We start from the raw sequence: 16858 nt of genomic DNA on the forward strand, positions 1-16858 counted from the left end.
AGCGCTTACATAGCAGTTCAACCTTGTGTAGACAGTCAAGTGAAAGGTGTGCAGAATTTGCTGCCTTAATGTAATTAATCTCCTAAAGCCTGTATTACACATCCCGATGTGGCAGCCGATTGTAGGGAGGGAAACGTTCCCTCCTAGCAATCGCCTACTCGCTAACAGAGGAGACCGCTGCTATTACATGCAGCATGGGGAGGAGCAGTCGCTATGCCATCACTCTTCCCCATGCTGTAGTGGATTGCAGGAGGGAGGGGGATCATTACGAGACACCACCATCTGCTGCCTGAAAACTATTTAACATGACAAGATTTGAATTGCCCGATGATTGAGTGTTTGCTTGTTCAGGCGATTATCTGCAGTGTAATACAGGCCTGTCACATTGAAATAAACCTTCCAATAAAGTCAGTTTTTACTGTAGATTTTTAGCATGTCTAAAGAAAGTCTTGTTGGTGCACAGCTTGGGGTTCATGCACAATTTTTTTTTTTTGCGGACCATATGTGGAACCATTTGTTTCAATGAGTCCACGAAACAAGTTCTCATATGCATTCAGTTTTTGAAGGTCCGTACTTCCAGCCTGCAAAAAACACATACCATTATTGTCTGCATTACAGACAAGAATAGTACTGATCTATTAGGGGCCAGCTGTTCTGTTCCTCAAGATACGGAATGCACACGACGTCATCCGTATTTACTGCGGCCCACAAAACACATAGTCCTGTGCATGAGGGCTTAGGGGAACAAATGCATTTTTACCCCTTTAGCCTTAAAGTCTTAGAAAACCTTTTTAATACTGATGACCCATCCTCAGGATAGATCAGTATCTGATTGGTGGTAGCCCGACACCCTGGACCCCTGCTGATCAGCTGTTTGAGCATTTGGATTTTGAGTGTGATGCACTGCAGACTGTCTATGGTGGAACAGCATGTAGGAAATCTGCAGTGTGGCAGCAGATTTTAGCACCTTAAATTGACATCCGGTGTGGATTTTAAGTCCCAGCATGTCAATGCATGTTGGAAATATCCAGCACCAGTTTAAAAGGGGGGGAGGAAGAATCCATCTTAGACCTCAACTTCTGTCCATGGAAGGAATGAATGGACAGGTCACCAGCACAAGGGTGGCGGTGTGGATGAGGCTGCAATCCTGTGCAGAGTGTCCCTCATCTATTGATGCTCACGGCAATATGATGTAGGATTACAGCCTCACCCACTGCTGGTTTCAGAAACGATCTGCCTGTCCATTCCAGGGACAGGAAACTTCAGGATTGAGATAGAAGCCATGTTGGCAGAAGTCAAGTAGCCAGTTTTTATCCAAACATTATAAACTAAGCATCAGGATACGTAGGGCATAGTGCAGGGATATAACTGCACTTACTATTGTGGCCCCGGTTGTATTCTCCCGCCTGGTACGCCAATTTTAGCATTGGAACAATGAGGAGGAGACCGAGTCTCTCTCCATGGGCATCCTTCTCCCTGGCTGTAGAGCTGCAGAGAGTCACAGCCAGGGAGAGGGAAAATAAAACAAATACAATAGGGGCCACGGCGGGCAAACGGAGTGGTGCCCAGGAAAAATTAAAAGTGCAGTTAAATCCCTGCACTATGCCCTACGTACCGTGATAGTTTATAATGTCTAGACCCATGGAAGGCCTTCAAAGCAGGGGAAACAATGCTTTGAAATGTTAAGCATGTTAGAAGTAGGACTGGGTGATTGTCAAAAAAATTTTCTCTCAATTTTATTTTTCCAACCCTATAGACAATTTGCGATTTAAATCTTGATTTTCCTTATTCAGCTGGAAATAAAAAATTAAATACCAAGTCAATTCAATAAATTTTTATAGAAATAACTTCAACATTTATAAAAAATTATTTGTGGGTTAAACTGAAAAAAATAAAGGTTTTGAGATCACAGGATGAACTGTAGTTATTGGTACCACTTACATGTATATACGACTTATTGATCACTGTCATTTAAGTTGGTGAATCGTGTGACTTTCATTACCCTGCCCCAACCCCCCATGCTGTTCACATAGGAAAAATATTTTAATACTTGAGAGCAGATATGTATTTTTTCACTGTTTATATATAAAATTGGGAAGGGGATGATTTAAACTTTATATTTTTTAAACCCTTTTAACCCCCTTAGGGGTCTAGAACCTGGTGGGATCTTTTGATTCTATTTGGGTGAAAGGGATTTTTACAATGAGTTTCCTGCACAGCTCAGCAAGGGAGCTTGCCATGGCAGCCTAGGAAGCTTCAGAAGTGTTGAGCAATTTCACTCTGATCAGAGGAACAATCGGCACATGCACTGGTGCCATTCTGGATAAATTGATATGGCGATTCAGTCAAAAACGCCAGTATCACAATGAGCGAATTAATTTGATTGTACAGACCTAGTTAGAATTTCCCCCCCCCCCCACCCCCCTCTACAGGGTCACAGATGTCAGCAAGTCCCAGACAACCCATTTAACCTTCTGCAATGCATTGGGTGGTATCTGCAGGAAAATCCAAGGGATATTCCAAGAGCTTTTCCAGTATTTTTACAATGACCTATCTTGGATGGGAGCAGTGCTGCAGTTACCAGCTTCATCCACTACAGTTAACTGAGCTTTGTAGTTTTGGCACCAGAGTTAGGCCTCATGTACATGGCCATATTGCGTCCAGCAAACAGCGTGTTTGCAATATGCAGGCACCAGCTGTGTGCTCCCGCATTCACTTGAATGGGACCGCAATCCGGAGCTGCGGTGTGGAACGGAGGCACGCATCCCCACAGAAGCACTACGAAGTGCTTTTGTGGTGTTTGTCTGTGCCTCCGCACTACAAAATAAAATATGTTCTTTTTTGCGGTGCAGACGGATCACTGACCCATTCAAGTTGAATGGGTCTTGATCCATCCCAGCCACCACACAGATGTTGCCCATGCATTGGGGACCGCAAGCCTTGCGCAGAAGCTAATTGGCAAGCATGAAGGGTGTCGGACCCCTGCCGATCTGATCAGCAATGTCCTATCCAGAAAATAGGCCATCAATATAAACATACTAGAACCCCCCCCCCCCCCCCCCCCCCCACAAAAAATAAAAGTTATGCATACTTAAGGAAACCTTTGCATTACACCTACCTGTGTGCCATTTTCCTTCAAGAAGTTTCCCACAATTGTAATCACCTCTTTACACACATCACATGGAACGGTTTTCTGGAATACATTACACAAGGTTTCATTTTAGCAGAAAGCAAGGGTATCCACTTCTCACTGCAGAGAAGGTCATACTACCTTAAATTTGTTATGGTTCCCCAAAGGAAATTAAATTCAGGTTTTTAATTTACACTAAACAGAGTCTGACTGTTTTCTGCAGATCACTTTTCAGCTTTGCTGTGGAGACTGGAACAGAGTCAAAAGTGTAATCCCATTAGTAGGAGGAGCTAATCACCAATGACATCTCTCCTGTAGGTGTGATAATATACAGAAAATGCTCAGTATACAGCTCTCCCATCACTCCCTTGTCTGTTGCGGAGGGAATGTATGTCATTTCTTGATGGACATTGTATTCTGCAATGTTCAAACTTACTAATGCATTTACACTAGATAATATTTTCTCTCATTTGTTTTAGTTATTGAAACATACATCTGGATATCCAAGGCATGAAGTACAATATGAAACAGGGAAAAGAAAATGCTTCAGAGGACGTTCTCATTTCATTTAGGAGATGAGACTTACAGCGCTACAGCCAGGGGAGGAGGAGACGCCCATAGAAAGACTAAGTCTCCTCCTCATTGCTCCGATGCTTATAATTAGCATACCAGGCGGGAGAATACAACGGGGGCCACAGCAGGCGAACAGAGTGGCGCCCAGGAAAAATAGTAAGTGCAGTTAGATCCCTGCACTATGCCCTACGTAGCCTGATAGTTTAAAGAGGACCCTTCATGGGTCCAGACATAAAAAGGTAAATAAAACTAGGGCATCCATGTCCAGACTCTACCCAGCCCGTACAATAAGATTGTTCACACAGCACAGCGTGGATTCAACTGTGCAGCATCTGTGCTGAAGCCAGCTCCAGCTGTTTTCAGTGGGAGCCCACATCACCGTCCGTGTGGCTGAGGATCCTTTTCTGTGCAGTTTTCCAGACACCGCCAAGAATGGATGTAGCCGAAATACATTGTAGTTCTTTGCGAGTAGACCTGGACTCCCTTCTAGTTTAAAATTATCTCTTGGGGGATTGTTCAAGGCATTTTACACTGCTAGGAAAGTATTATGTCTAGAAAATATTCCTACAGTGAGAGATTGGATGGATAAAATCCACTGGAAAATGCATCAAACAGTAAAAGGAACTATATTTGAAAAACGAGATTTTTGTATAACTTACCAGTAAAATCTCTCTCGCTCTTTCCTTGGGGGACACAGAAGACCTTGGGTATAGCTCATCTCCCTAGGAGGCGTGACACTAAGTGAAGACTGTTAAGCCCCTCCTCCACAGCTATACCCTCAGCCTGGAGAGAGAGACTGCCAGTTGCGTGTCCAAGTAGTGAGAAAAGGCAAAGTCCAAAAAATTGGAACCAACAAGCCAACTACCCTAAGGGTAAAACAAACTCGGAAACAGTCAGAGAAGAACAAAGAATGGGTGGGTGCTGTGTCCCCCAAGGAAAGAGCGAGAAAGAGATTTTACTGGTAAGTTATACAAAAATCTCGTTTTCTCGCCCAATTTCCTTGGGGGACACAGAAGACCTTGGGACGTTCAAAAGCAGTCCAAAGGGGGAGGGACCACAGCACCAAGGCGAAGCACCCGAAGGCATCAAAAAAACCCGCCGCCTGCAGACCAGGCAGCCCAAGGCAGCATACGCCGAAGCCCGCGTATGCACCCTGTAGAACTCGGTAAGGTGTGCAAGGAAGACCAGTGACCGCCTTGCACAAATGGATGGCCGAAGCCTAAAGCCTCCGGCCCAGGAAAAAACAGACGGCCCTGGCCAAATGAATGGTGACACCAAAAGCAGGACCCTGCCCTTGGTGCGGCAACCACAACAAGAGCCACTCTGAGAAAGCGGAAGAAAGCCACCCTGGAGGTCGTCAACCCTTTGCTCGGACCTCCTGGAAACATAAGAGACCGAACTCGACAAGAGTCGGAGATCTCCAAGTAAAAACTGCAAGGCCCAAACAACGTCCAAATCGGTGAAGTGTCCGTTCCCGGGGGGGGGGGGGGGGGAAGGGGAGGACGACTGCCTCAATGAAATGAAGGACAAATACCACCTTCAGAAGGAAGGAAGAGACGGAATGGAGAACAATCCTGTCCTGGGGGAAGACAGAAGGCTCGGAACAAGAACGGCCGCCACTCAGGCACCCGTCAGAGACACGATGGCTACAGAAAACCCAACCGTACAGGACAGAAGGAGTAGAGAGAACTTCTGTAACGGCTCCAAGGAAAAATTGGAGCGCCAAGAGCCCAGTATGTAGTTCCCAGGACGGTACCGGAGGGCAGTACAAAGGAACCCAAGAGCCGCTCCATGGAAGAAGTTCCTGACAGGCCCAGAGGGACGGGGAACGCTGAAAGAGGAAGGACAGGAATGACACTTGATACTTCAAGCAACAGAGTCCCAGCCCCAGGTCCAGGCCGGACTGGAGAAAGACAGAACCATGGAGAAAGGCAGAGTGGGGGAACGCCCAGCTTCCCACAGAACCCCAGGTAAAGCCCTAAGTCCTACCACAGATCCTGGACGAAAACTCGGCTAGAAGCGAACACTAGCGAGCCCACTAGAGTCGCCTGGGCAAGCGGGTGAAAACCCAATGATCAGGCGCGGACCAGTAACACGGGTAGAACAGTCGGTAGAACTGGTCCCGTCGGCCCCCGAGCAAGGTTGTCCCGTATCCCCCCAGAGTGGGGAAGCAGAAGGACAAACGGACAGGAACCGAAGGGTCTGCCCAGCAACCGCCAGGACAAGACAGGCTAAAGCCGAAGCCAATGTAGCCACCACAGGAAGACAGACTACAGTTCCGGTGTGGGAGATCAAAAGACAATCCTGACCAAATGGTAGTCCTCCCAAGTTACCGAGAAGGTGAATCCAAAGCCGAAACATTGCCTAGAATGGAAAAAACGCAATCTGCACCCAGCGGGAGGACAGAAAGCGGTAGACCCGGTAACTAGGCACACAGCTAGTACAGCCAGTGTGGACAAGGGAGACTGAAAAGGAACACCATAACCATCCAAATGAACAAACATGCTCTCCCCAGAGGGAAGGGCAGTGAAGGAACAGCCTCTGAAGCGTGGCCGGAACAGACGCCACATCGGAATGATCTGTACCGAGTGGGAGTCAAACAGAGCCGGCGAGAAAAGGCAGGCGAGACAGAGGCCGGTATAACACCCTCCAACAAAAAAAGGGGGGGTGGGCAACAGAGAGGCCATAGGACAGCTCAAAAGCAGAACACCGCTACACAGAGACGCCCGGTTCACCGCCACGCAGAAGGCGAATACCCTGAAGAACCCAAGGTGGAGGTCCCCCGGACCTGTATAAGCGAGCACCCAAGAGAAGTTGGGTGACCTCCCCAAGAAGAGCGCCCGAACCTGGTAGCAGATCAGACTGAAGCACCGAGGGCGCCAATCCGGAAAGAATCATACCACACTGCACCAGAATGATCTCCTTAGAGAATAGTGCAAGGCTTGCGGCAATCATCGTATCCCAAGAGAAAAAGAATGTCGCAGGAGGAAGGAGGCTACGTACGAGTAGCCCCGTAAGCAGTGAGAAGGCCAACCCACCTACAGGACGAGAAGGCATACACGGCCCAAACAACGCACAAGAACGTCCGCTCACTGCAAAAATATAACACCGCGAAGAGGGCCAGCCACAGAGTGCCACAGTATCTACGGGAGTGCAAACTGAAAGGAGTTATGCACAAGACTAATATGGAATGCGATGGAACGCAAACTGACCGCCCCGAAAGGGAGGAAATGTACCTGGCAAACTGCAGTGGGCAAGAATGCAAAGGCCTGCCCCAAAAAGGGGGAGATGCCCAAGGCCGGACCTACGTCAGAGAAGTAGGGCATACCATACTTCGCCCAGAAAGGCGCCATGCACATGGCCACACAGTATCCAGCGGAAACGCAGGAGGTCCACCTAGGGAAAAGGGGGACATGCATAGGGCTATCCTAGCATTAAGTGAGTGTGCGACAATTCACCCAACACCGAAATTTCGTGAGAGTAACTACTCCGCCAATGAAGGGGAACATGTGCAAGTCCAGTACAGCACATACAAGGACAGCCTTGAATCTTGTGAGCGTGCAAAATTCCACCCATGGAATGAGGGGTGGTCACGCCAAGGCCAGCACCGTATCCAAGGGGAGCGCAAGCGTTCCGCCCATGTTAGAGGCCATGCTCAAGGCCAGCAACGTATCTGGTGAGCGTAGTATGCCGCCCAGAAAAGGAAGGGGGGGGGAATCATGCACAAGGCCAGCATCGCATTCAGGGAGAATGCGAGCAGTCGGTGAGAATGTGTATATGCCACCAGAAGGAGGCATGCCCATGGCCGGCAGCGAATCCAGTGAGAGTGCGTACACCGCCCACGGAAGGGGGGTCATGATGTGGCCGACGGTGGATCCAGAGAGAGTGCATGTATAGGGGTCATGCACATGGCCAACAATGTACAGGCGAGAGAACAACCACCGACCGAGGGAGTGTATGTATGCCGCCACCCGGGAAGGAGGCATGCCCAAGGCCGGTAGTGAATCCAATGAGAGTACATCATATCGCCTATGGAAGGTGGTCATGCACATGGCTGGCAGTGAATCCAGTGAGAGTGCCGAATGCCGTCCACAGAAGGGAGTCATGCCTATGGCAGGCAGCGAATCCAGAGAGAGTGCAGCGTTCCGCCTAAGGAAGGGGGTCGTGCACATGGCCAGCACCGTATCCGGTGAAAATGCAGTATTCCGCCTAAAAAAGGGGGGTCACGCACATGATCGGCAACGAATCCAGTGAGAGTGTAGCGTTCCGCCTATGGAAGGGGGGCACGCACATGGCCGGCAGCTAATCCAGTGAGAGTGCAGAGTTCCGCCTAAGGAAGGGGGTCGTGCACATGGCCAGCACCGTATCCGGTGAAAGTGCAGTATTCCGCCTAAAAAAGGGGGTCATGCACATGATCGGCAACGAATCCAGTGAGAGTGTAGCGTTCCGCCTATGGAAGGGGGGCACGCACATGGCCAGCAGCGAATCCAGTAAGAGTGCCGTGTTCCACCTATGTAAGGGGGTCGTGCACATGGCCAGCATTGTATCCGGAGAAACTGCAGTAGGCCGCCAAAGAAAGGGGGATCATGCACAAGGCCAACCCGCAGTTAGGGAGAGTGCAGTATCCCGCCCAGGAGGGGGGTCCTGCACATGGCAGGCACCATAACTGGAGAGGGTGACGAATGTTGCCTACAGAAAAAAGCATGCACCTTGACCAGCGCCGTAGCGCGGAGAGGGCAAAAAAACCCCCAGAAGGGGAAAAAAGAACCTGGCAGCGCCGCAGCCGGGGAGCGCGACACCATGCCGCCTATGGAAGGGGGGCATGTATACAGGCAGCACTCTGAGATGAGGCTGCAGCGTCCTGCGCAGCCCACAAGTCATATATATAATAAATATATATATTTTTTTTTTTTTAAACACACAGCCTCACTGAGGCAGATGCCACCTACAGGGCACAGATCCACCCATACAGGCCTATCCTCTGTGGGCGGGGGAACCTCCAGGCGGGAAAAATTCGCGCCTGGAGAAGTTCCAGCCCCCTCCAACAGAGGCCTGAATTTTTGCGGCCTAGTAGGCCGTGAAGCTGGGGCCTAAATTTTTAGCGGCGCCCGGCGAACCGGGGCCGCACAGTATTTAAAGTAGCGTCCGGGCCTACGGAGCGGCACATACCGGCCGCGGGTGCCCACCCCGCGGGCCGGAAGAGCCGGGGCCTAAATTTTTAGCGGCGCCCGGCTGACCGGGGCCGCAAGTACCTAAAGTACCAGCCGGGCCTACGGAGCGGCACATACCGGCCGCGGGTGCCCACCCCGCGAGCCGGGGACCCGGATAGAGCGGGATCGTCTTGAAGTGGAACACAAGACTTCGGCGCCCGGCCGACCGGAAGGTTCCGACGGTCAGCCGGGGCTGTTGAAGCGCTCCTTTGCAGGCCGCGGTGCCCACCCAGGTGTCCGGAAGTCAGGACCCTGCACCCTGCAGCCATTTTACCCCTGGAGCGGGCCCTTGGCCTAGAACAGCGCTCCATATGATTTCACCCCTGCCGGCAGCTACAACCACCTTTCCCCTGGACCGGTGAGAGCAGGGAGGGTCAGTGGCAGCAAGGCGCGGGCCCTCTGGCCCTGAAGTAGTGGCCGGTAAGAGGGAGGGGGACCCTGAGACCGGGTCTGTGAGGGTGGGACGCCTGCATGACCCCTCCGTCAGGGGCAGCTAGGTGCGGACCTCCGCAGCTCCCTAGGCATTCCTCTTGTAGGAACAAGGGTGCCAATGTCCTGGAGGCCAGGAGAGAGGGAGCAGATGTCGACCTGCGGCAGCCCAGGGCCAGCCTAGGTCTAGCAGGGACAGAAGGGTCCATAGGCCCAGGTAAGGGTCAGGCACGCAGGAGACCGAGGGGGGAGGGGGGGGACGTAGGGCTGGAGAAGCCAATCTCTCACCATAGCCGTCTTCACCCTCGGTCCGTTCCAGCAGGGTCGCCCCTTCAGCTACTGGCACCGTAGTGGCAGGACGCCGGGGGAGGGACTTGGCGTGCGGGCGACCCTTGCGCTGGCGGGATGCAGGGGAGCTGGGCTGCCCTGGTCCACCTTGCCTTCTGTGGGGGAGGCAGCAGTGCGGGTGACCGGCACTGGCGCAGCTCAACCCCGGGAGAACAGAGAGGTCTAGTGCGTCTCTGTTATCCCTGATGATCTGGAACAAAAAGAAAATAAAAAAGTAAAAATCTAAAATTGAAACAAGGAGAAAGCAGCCCTGCAGAGCAGGGAGTGTCTTGCCTCCTTGGACACTAAGCAAAAACTGGCAGTCTCTCTCTCCAGGCTGAGGGTATAGCTGTGGAGGAGGGGCTTAACAGTCTTCACTTAGTGTCACGCCTCCTAGGGAGATGAGCTATACCCAAGGTCTTCTGTGTCCCCCAAGGAAATTGGGCGAGAAATAAAGAATCCTATAATAAAATCTTAGATCTACTCAAGTGAACCATGGATGGGCATTTGTTTCCTTGTTGGTTCTCCTCTTTGAGGAGGACCTTTGATTTTTTTTTTTATTCAAGATAAATACCTTTACTTGTGGGGTACCACCCACTGATGCTGCCACCCTGCCTTTATGTAAAATATCGCTCCTGTGCCCCCCCTGTAGTTTTCCCTCTCAGTACGCCAATACTGAGCATCGGAACAGGGAGGAGGAGACGCCAGGGTTTGTTAATGAGCGTCTCCTCTGGCTGTAGCACTGTCCAAACATTTTTGGTGCCATTTTGTAACAGTTACTAGGAATCACCATGATCTCTGGGCAGAAGATCTGAATCAGATATTAGGGAAACCAGCAGGATGTTTGCCTCTATAGCGCACGCCATTGCTGCAGGAGAGCAACCTGCATTCGCAGTTCCATCCAGTAAAGCCTCATTCACACGTCAGTGTTTCACGGACGAGTGCTGTACGCGTTCTCCACGGACAGCACATGTCCCCATTCATTTTAATGTGTGTATTCAGACAGTGTTTTAGCGCTGTCCGCGGGTCAGTGTTTTTAGCACGGATGCATGCTCTATTTTGTCCGTGTTCATTGATCCATCACGCCCATTATAGTCTATGGGTCCGTGTTGCACGGATCACTAAGATGCTTTGAAAATTTTTTCTGCTGTTCAGTCAGTGAAATACAGATGCAACACAGACAACAAAAAACAGACACATGGACCCTTCATGGATGCATCACCGACCACCTGCTCACAGATTTGAGCACGGACATGTGAATGAGGCTTAACAGGAACATATATACCTCACTCAAAATAAAGTCTAAGCACTGTATGAATTATATAACGTCTGTCAAGTGTGCAATAACCACATACAAGTGTTTACTTTCATAACGAAGAGAGGGTTTTCCTGTCAGATCGGAATAACCAGTTATTCCGCTGAAGAACCACAGCAGACGGCGCTGTTTGCGTAGCGCCCTGTCAGACTAGCAGAGTGCCAACTTCCTGGTCTTGTCCATTACCCGGCCGACGCTTGCTGTGGTTATTCCCATCTTGGCCTTCTAACCTCCCATTAATGAAGTTCCCAAATCTTACCACAACCGGTTTATTCCACACAGTCTGCTGGCAGTGTTTGACTGCGCCACACTGGGAGGCGGTACGAACATTGACACACCATACTTCCGGGCCATTGGCACATTGCTCTGTGCCAAATAATGGCGTTGCAGCAACTAGAAAAAAAAATAAAAAAATAGCTTAAGGGAAATTAGTTATAAAAGAGGTTCTACAGAAACATGTTGATAAACTCACATATAGGCTTAACATTTATTTTTTATTTTTTTAAGAAATCCCCCCCCCCCAAAAAAAACAAACACACACACACACACTAAGTGAACAAAGTAAGAGCAAGATGAAGAGCCAGCATGCCACTTGACTGGGGTATGCCCATCTTATAGATTTTTATACTGATGATCTATCCTCTGGATAGGTCATCAGCATCTGATTGGTGGGGGTCTGACACCTGGGACCCCCACCATTCAGCTGTTTGATAAGGCAGTGGCTCCTGTGAGTGCCAATGCCTTCTCTCCGCTTTTCCTAGGCCAGTGACATGGTCATCAGCCTAGGAACAGCTCAGCCCCATAGAAGTAGTGAGTGAGGACGAGCGCAATACCAAGCACAGCCACTACATAATGTACAGCGCTGTGCTTGGCGAGCTGTGATAAGGCAGCGGTGCTCACAGGAGTGCCAGTGCCTTCTCAAAATAGCTGATTTGGTGGCAGTCCTACCCCCACCAATCATACGGATGACCTGTCCAGAGGAGAGCATATAATGTGCATTCATGGAAGGTGTAGTTACCATCTCTGAGCGCGGCTGCTTGGGAAGAGCCCCATTCTCTGTACCCTACATCTGTGGACCTTTGTCAGAATTTTGCAGCAATAAACTTTAAGGGCTTAAGTCACTTCAGTAAGTGGCATCTATCAAGTAGAGACAGTTAATACAAGCCACTTACTAATGTACTGTGATTATCCATATTGTCTCCTCTGCCAGCTGGATTTATTTTTCCAGCACATTATACACTGCTCATTAACAGGGGTTACAACTATCCTGTAATCCATCAGCGGTGGTGGTTGCACTTCCACACTATGTGCACTTCCATGGTCCCAGCCACCTACTGGGAAGTTAGGCGACACAGGGGGATGGGCCCTATGGCTGGACAGGAGTTCTGGGGTCAGTTCTCACCTGTAGCATGTACCTGCTCTGCCATCTTCTAGTCAAACCAGGGACCATCACCCAGGTAGGGACATGGCTTTAGCAGTGACGTGTCCCCACCCAGCACATGACTGCAGTCTTTCAGCAAGTCATACACACCACAGGGGAGAACTGAAAACCAGTTTACAGCCAGTGCTATCAGTCCCATGACCAGTAAAGGCAGAAGAGGAAAGTATCAGATGACACCTTATTCAGGCTGTGAAAGAGGAACTGAGATTCCTCCGGTGTATAATAAAGAAATATGTAAATCTAGACAGTTACTTGGACCTCGATTCTTAAAGTGTTGATCTTGCCATCAAGAAGCGGTCACATAATGCAGAAAGTCTGGTTTAAACAGGACGCTGAGGAGGGCACTAGTGTTCTAGAGCCCCATTCAAGGACTACTCCAGAGAAGTGAACACAGACAGGCAAACACTACAAACGGCTGTAGTCCCATTAGCCAGTCCTCATACATTCTGAGCAGAGATCTGTGTTCAGGGACAATATTTCACTCACCAATTTGCATGACACAAGAGCACCCAGACCTGATCAGTCTACCAGGTTGTCACACAAGGGGAATGAATGGGTCATCAGAAGATCACCCATCATTTAGGGGGAGGATTTATCAAGACCAGCGCTTTCTGCACCAATATCAATATCCTCTGCACATACATTAATATGAGGCTCAGGCCTAGTCACAAATTAGGAGCCCCCTTCGGCAGTCTGTGCTCCTAAACAGAAATGTAGATTAAAGGCTTCATTTACACCGGAAAACTGGTGTAAAAAAAAGGTAATTCTGCCACAGCTTCTGGCCAATGCCCCCTTTCTGAAAGAGGTGTAAAAACTGGGAGATTGCATTTAAAATAAATAAATTTGTCTGCGACTTTAATGCCACTTAGTGGTAATGTTCAATTTCATCACATCACTATTCAAATAATAAAAAAACAAAGCAGTTTTCACACTGGCCACTAAGCCTAGAACAGGTGCCACTTCCTGGTCTCTACAGACCACTTCAGCAGTCATTGCATTATCATCACAGGCAGGATTGTACTGACAGATATCACCTTTATATAGATGGCTTAGGATCCATCACCCACAATAAACGACCGCCTATCTACTCCTTTCTTCCACAACGCCCTCTGCTCATCCAATCAGTAACTGAGGCCGATCACTGCAGCTCCTCTCCGAAGCAAGCAAAATGGGGAATGTTGAAACTCAACATGCCCGACCGTCTATTCAGCCACCCACATCAGACGAGAGGTGGGTGTACATTACATTCAGGGAACGTGCAGCAAATAATGTGAACCTTTCGCCATGTAATCTGCAGGCAGCGTGTGATAGTGGAGATTATTACAGTATTGCAGGATCAGACTCATTATAATGTATACATTTATATCTCTGCTCTTTCTATACTTGAGTCATGTGGGTGGATCTACTCACGACTGACCGCTTTCCCTGTATGCCTAGTCATGTAGAGTTAGCCGACACCCACTGTGTAGCACCGCCCACATGACTCCCAAGTCTAGAAAGAGCAGAGATAAAAGCATGAAGGACAAGTCTTACTGATCCTGTTCCCAATCTGCTCAGCTCCTCCTGCTCTCTAACATGCTGCCTGCAGATTGCACTGCATTTTCATGGTGACAGGTTCCTGGTTTGGGGTCTATATAATCCTCCTAAAAAGCAGACAAATAGTTTCATGCCTCTCATCACGTTAATACTATTCTGGTCACGACTGTTCGTTTATTACACGGGAATATGCCCCAATGCCTCCCTAAGACTAAACAAGCCAGATCAGCCGGAGGTCACTGCTCGCTTGTGTCGGCTGAGGAATTTGTTGACTCATAGTTGCAACAGTGATAAAGCGATCATATGATGGCACGCTGCACTCATGATCAGGACTTCCCAGGCTCCACTATACATAACACAACTAAGGGGACTTTCACACTTGCGTTAAACTTTTCCGGCATAGAGTTCCATCCTAGGGGCTCAATACCGGAAAAACACTGAGGAGTTTTATCCTAATGCATTCTGAATGGAGAGCGATCCGTTCAGTCCCTTTTAGGCTAGTTTCACACTAGCGGCAGGGGGTCCGGTAAGCTGTTCAGGCGGGTGAACAGCATGTCAGATCCGTCCTGCCGTTAGTTCACGTGTGCCCCTGGACTGCCACTCAGTCCCCATTGACTATAATAGGGCAGGGTTCCGGCAGTAGCCGGACTAAGTACTGCATGTCGTACTTTTAGTCCGGCTGCCTCTCACCGTGCGCTGCCGTCGGAAGTCTGGGGATGGAGCGGCAGTCTGCATCTGCCTGCCACCCCTGTGTGCTGGGGAAATACCACGCTGTTCTGTACGGATAATAGGGCTCATTCAGACGGCCGTATGCCATCTGCAAAAATGCGGATCTGTTTTTTTGCAGATTAGATGCTGACCCATTCACTTCTATGAGGCCCCTTTTCTTTTCCATGGTTCCGCAAAACAAATGAAACGTGTCCTATACTTGTCCGTGAAAATCAGGACATGACCCCATTGAAGTCTATGGGTCCGCAAAAATACTGAATGCTACCCGTTTTGCAAATCCTTTTGTGCGGATTCGCAAAAAAAAATGGATAGCATTCAGTATTTTTGCGGACAGCATACGGCCGTCTGAATGAGCCCTTAGGTGCAGCTGACATTACAAGTCGCTAGTGTCAGCCAGTTTAGTAGTGAAGCTTCTAGTGACAGAAACCCTTTAAAGAGAACCCGTCACCATAAACTGCAGAAGGAGCCGAGTTCTGTGGGAAAGATCCAGTAAAGTTTGTAATTTAGAGCGCATTCATTCGACCCCGCCGTGCTTTGCGGTCTGCAAGCTGCGGATGCGCAAAAACAAACGCCACCCGTGCACATTTTGCAACTTGCAGAACGGCAGGCGCATTATAGAAATGCCCATTCTGGTCCGCAAATGTGGACAATAGGACATGCTCTATTTTTTTTGCGGGGCCGTGGAGAAGAACAAATGCAGACAGCACACGGTGCGCTGTCCGCATCTCTTGCAGCCCCTTTGAAGTGAATGGGTCTGCACCTGTTCCGCAAAATTGCAGAGCGGATGCAGCCTCATTCATACAGTCGTGTGAATGAGCCCTTATACCGGAAAGGGTCAATGAGGTTTGGGAAAGTTCTTGATGAATCATATTAAAAAGTTTTGATCGGTGGGGTCTGAGCGCATCAATAGCTAGAATGAGGAGAGAGAAGTGCTCATATATGGCGATTTCTCTCCTCTCCGAGTCCACAGACCTGTCGCCAGTCTAGTTATCAATGGGGACTCTGCGCTCCCACCGATATTTTACTAGGTTTCTATTAGTTCTTCATAGTGTAAGGCTACCAGTCGACACCCGCCCCAGGTACAGGAGAGCTCAGAAACAGATTTTAGTGTATGAATCTGTTCCCATCTGCTCAGCTCCTCCCGCAGATTACACTGCATGGTAACCCCTTGCTGTCATGTGCCATCTATGTATAGTGGACATCACCTGACAGTAAACACCCCGGTCTAATGTCCACAAGTGGCAATGACAGTCTTGGGCCTCTGGCACACGACCGTATGGCTTCGCGGTCTGTTTTAAACAGATCCGTTTTTTTCCATTCTTTTGTTTCAGCTTCCATTCTGCAGATCGGAAACTGAAGCTACACAACCCACACCCCTCCAGAGGTGCTCCAAACCGAGAGTGGAGGTCTAGCCCAGGGATGCCCCATCCCTCCCCAAAGTGGGAGCAGCCGTTTTGGGGGGATTTCAGGGCCTACACCACAGAATACGGGAGAAGTCACAGACCCTTCCTGTTAGAAAGACAGGGGCCAACGGAAAGTAAGAAAACAAACTCCTGGAGGGCCAGCCTAGCCTTCCAGCAGGAGGAGGAAGAAGGAAGTGCAAGCACAGAGAGACACATACACCGTGCGTCTACCGTAACGGAGAAGGGACCTGCCGCAGCCATTACTTTATAACCTTACCGGCAGCAAGGAGACACGACACCGCGACGAGGAGCTTCATGGTGCGACTGAGATCACCTGACTGAGGGGCTGCAGAACCCCGGTAATAACAGCCTCGGCCACGCCCAGCTCCACCCCTCCGATCACCTGACTCTTACTCAGCAGCCGCTGCCATAGGCTGCTGGGGGAGGCGGGGAGTGGAGCCGGAAGTGTCTTAGTAGCCATGTTGGTGATGTTGTGCTGTGGGCAGGCGGAAGTGCGAACAGCGGAGACTGTAGTAAGAGCCGCCCTGCTGACCGTGTCTGTCACCGGTGCGACAGTGGTGTCAGGGCCTACACCACAGACTGTGGGAGAGGTCACAGACCCTTCCTGTTGGAAAGGCAGGGGCCAATGTAAAGTCTGCTCCCCCCGAAAACCCAGTACTTTCATAATTGCTAAAGGTTTCAACACACATCAGTCACGTGACCTCCAAGGAGCCCATACATTCTAAGCCAGATAGAGTCTGGTAT

The 16858-nt window shown here is 49.7% G+C and overlaps 1 protein-coding gene across 2 annotated transcripts in view; it reads right to left on the reverse strand.

Moving 5' to 3' along the window:
* Window positions 1-16527, reverse strand: part of LOC121005105 (prosaposin) — a 39727-nt gene extending 23200 nt beyond the window's left edge. For both annotated transcript variants that reach the window (XM_040437664.1, XM_040437663.1), the window contains exons 1-3: window positions 16371-16527; window positions 11244-11377; window positions 3119-3193 (exon numbers count right to left, since the gene is read on the reverse strand). In XM_040437664.1, coding sequence (XP_040293598.1) covers window positions 3119-3193; window positions 11244-11377; window positions 16371-16410 — 249 coding nt within the window. In that variant the 5' untranslated portion in view covers window positions 16411-16527. The remainder of the gene's footprint in view (window positions 1-3118; window positions 3194-11243; window positions 11378-16370) is intronic.
* Window positions 16528-16858: the final 331 nt, after the last annotated feature.

Source organism: Bufo bufo, chromosome 6, assembly GCF_905171765.1.
Source record: "Bufo bufo chromosome 6, aBufBuf1.1, whole genome shotgun sequence".
Classification (NCBI taxonomy): Eukaryota; Metazoa; Chordata; class Amphibia; order Anura; family Bufonidae; genus Bufo; species Bufo bufo.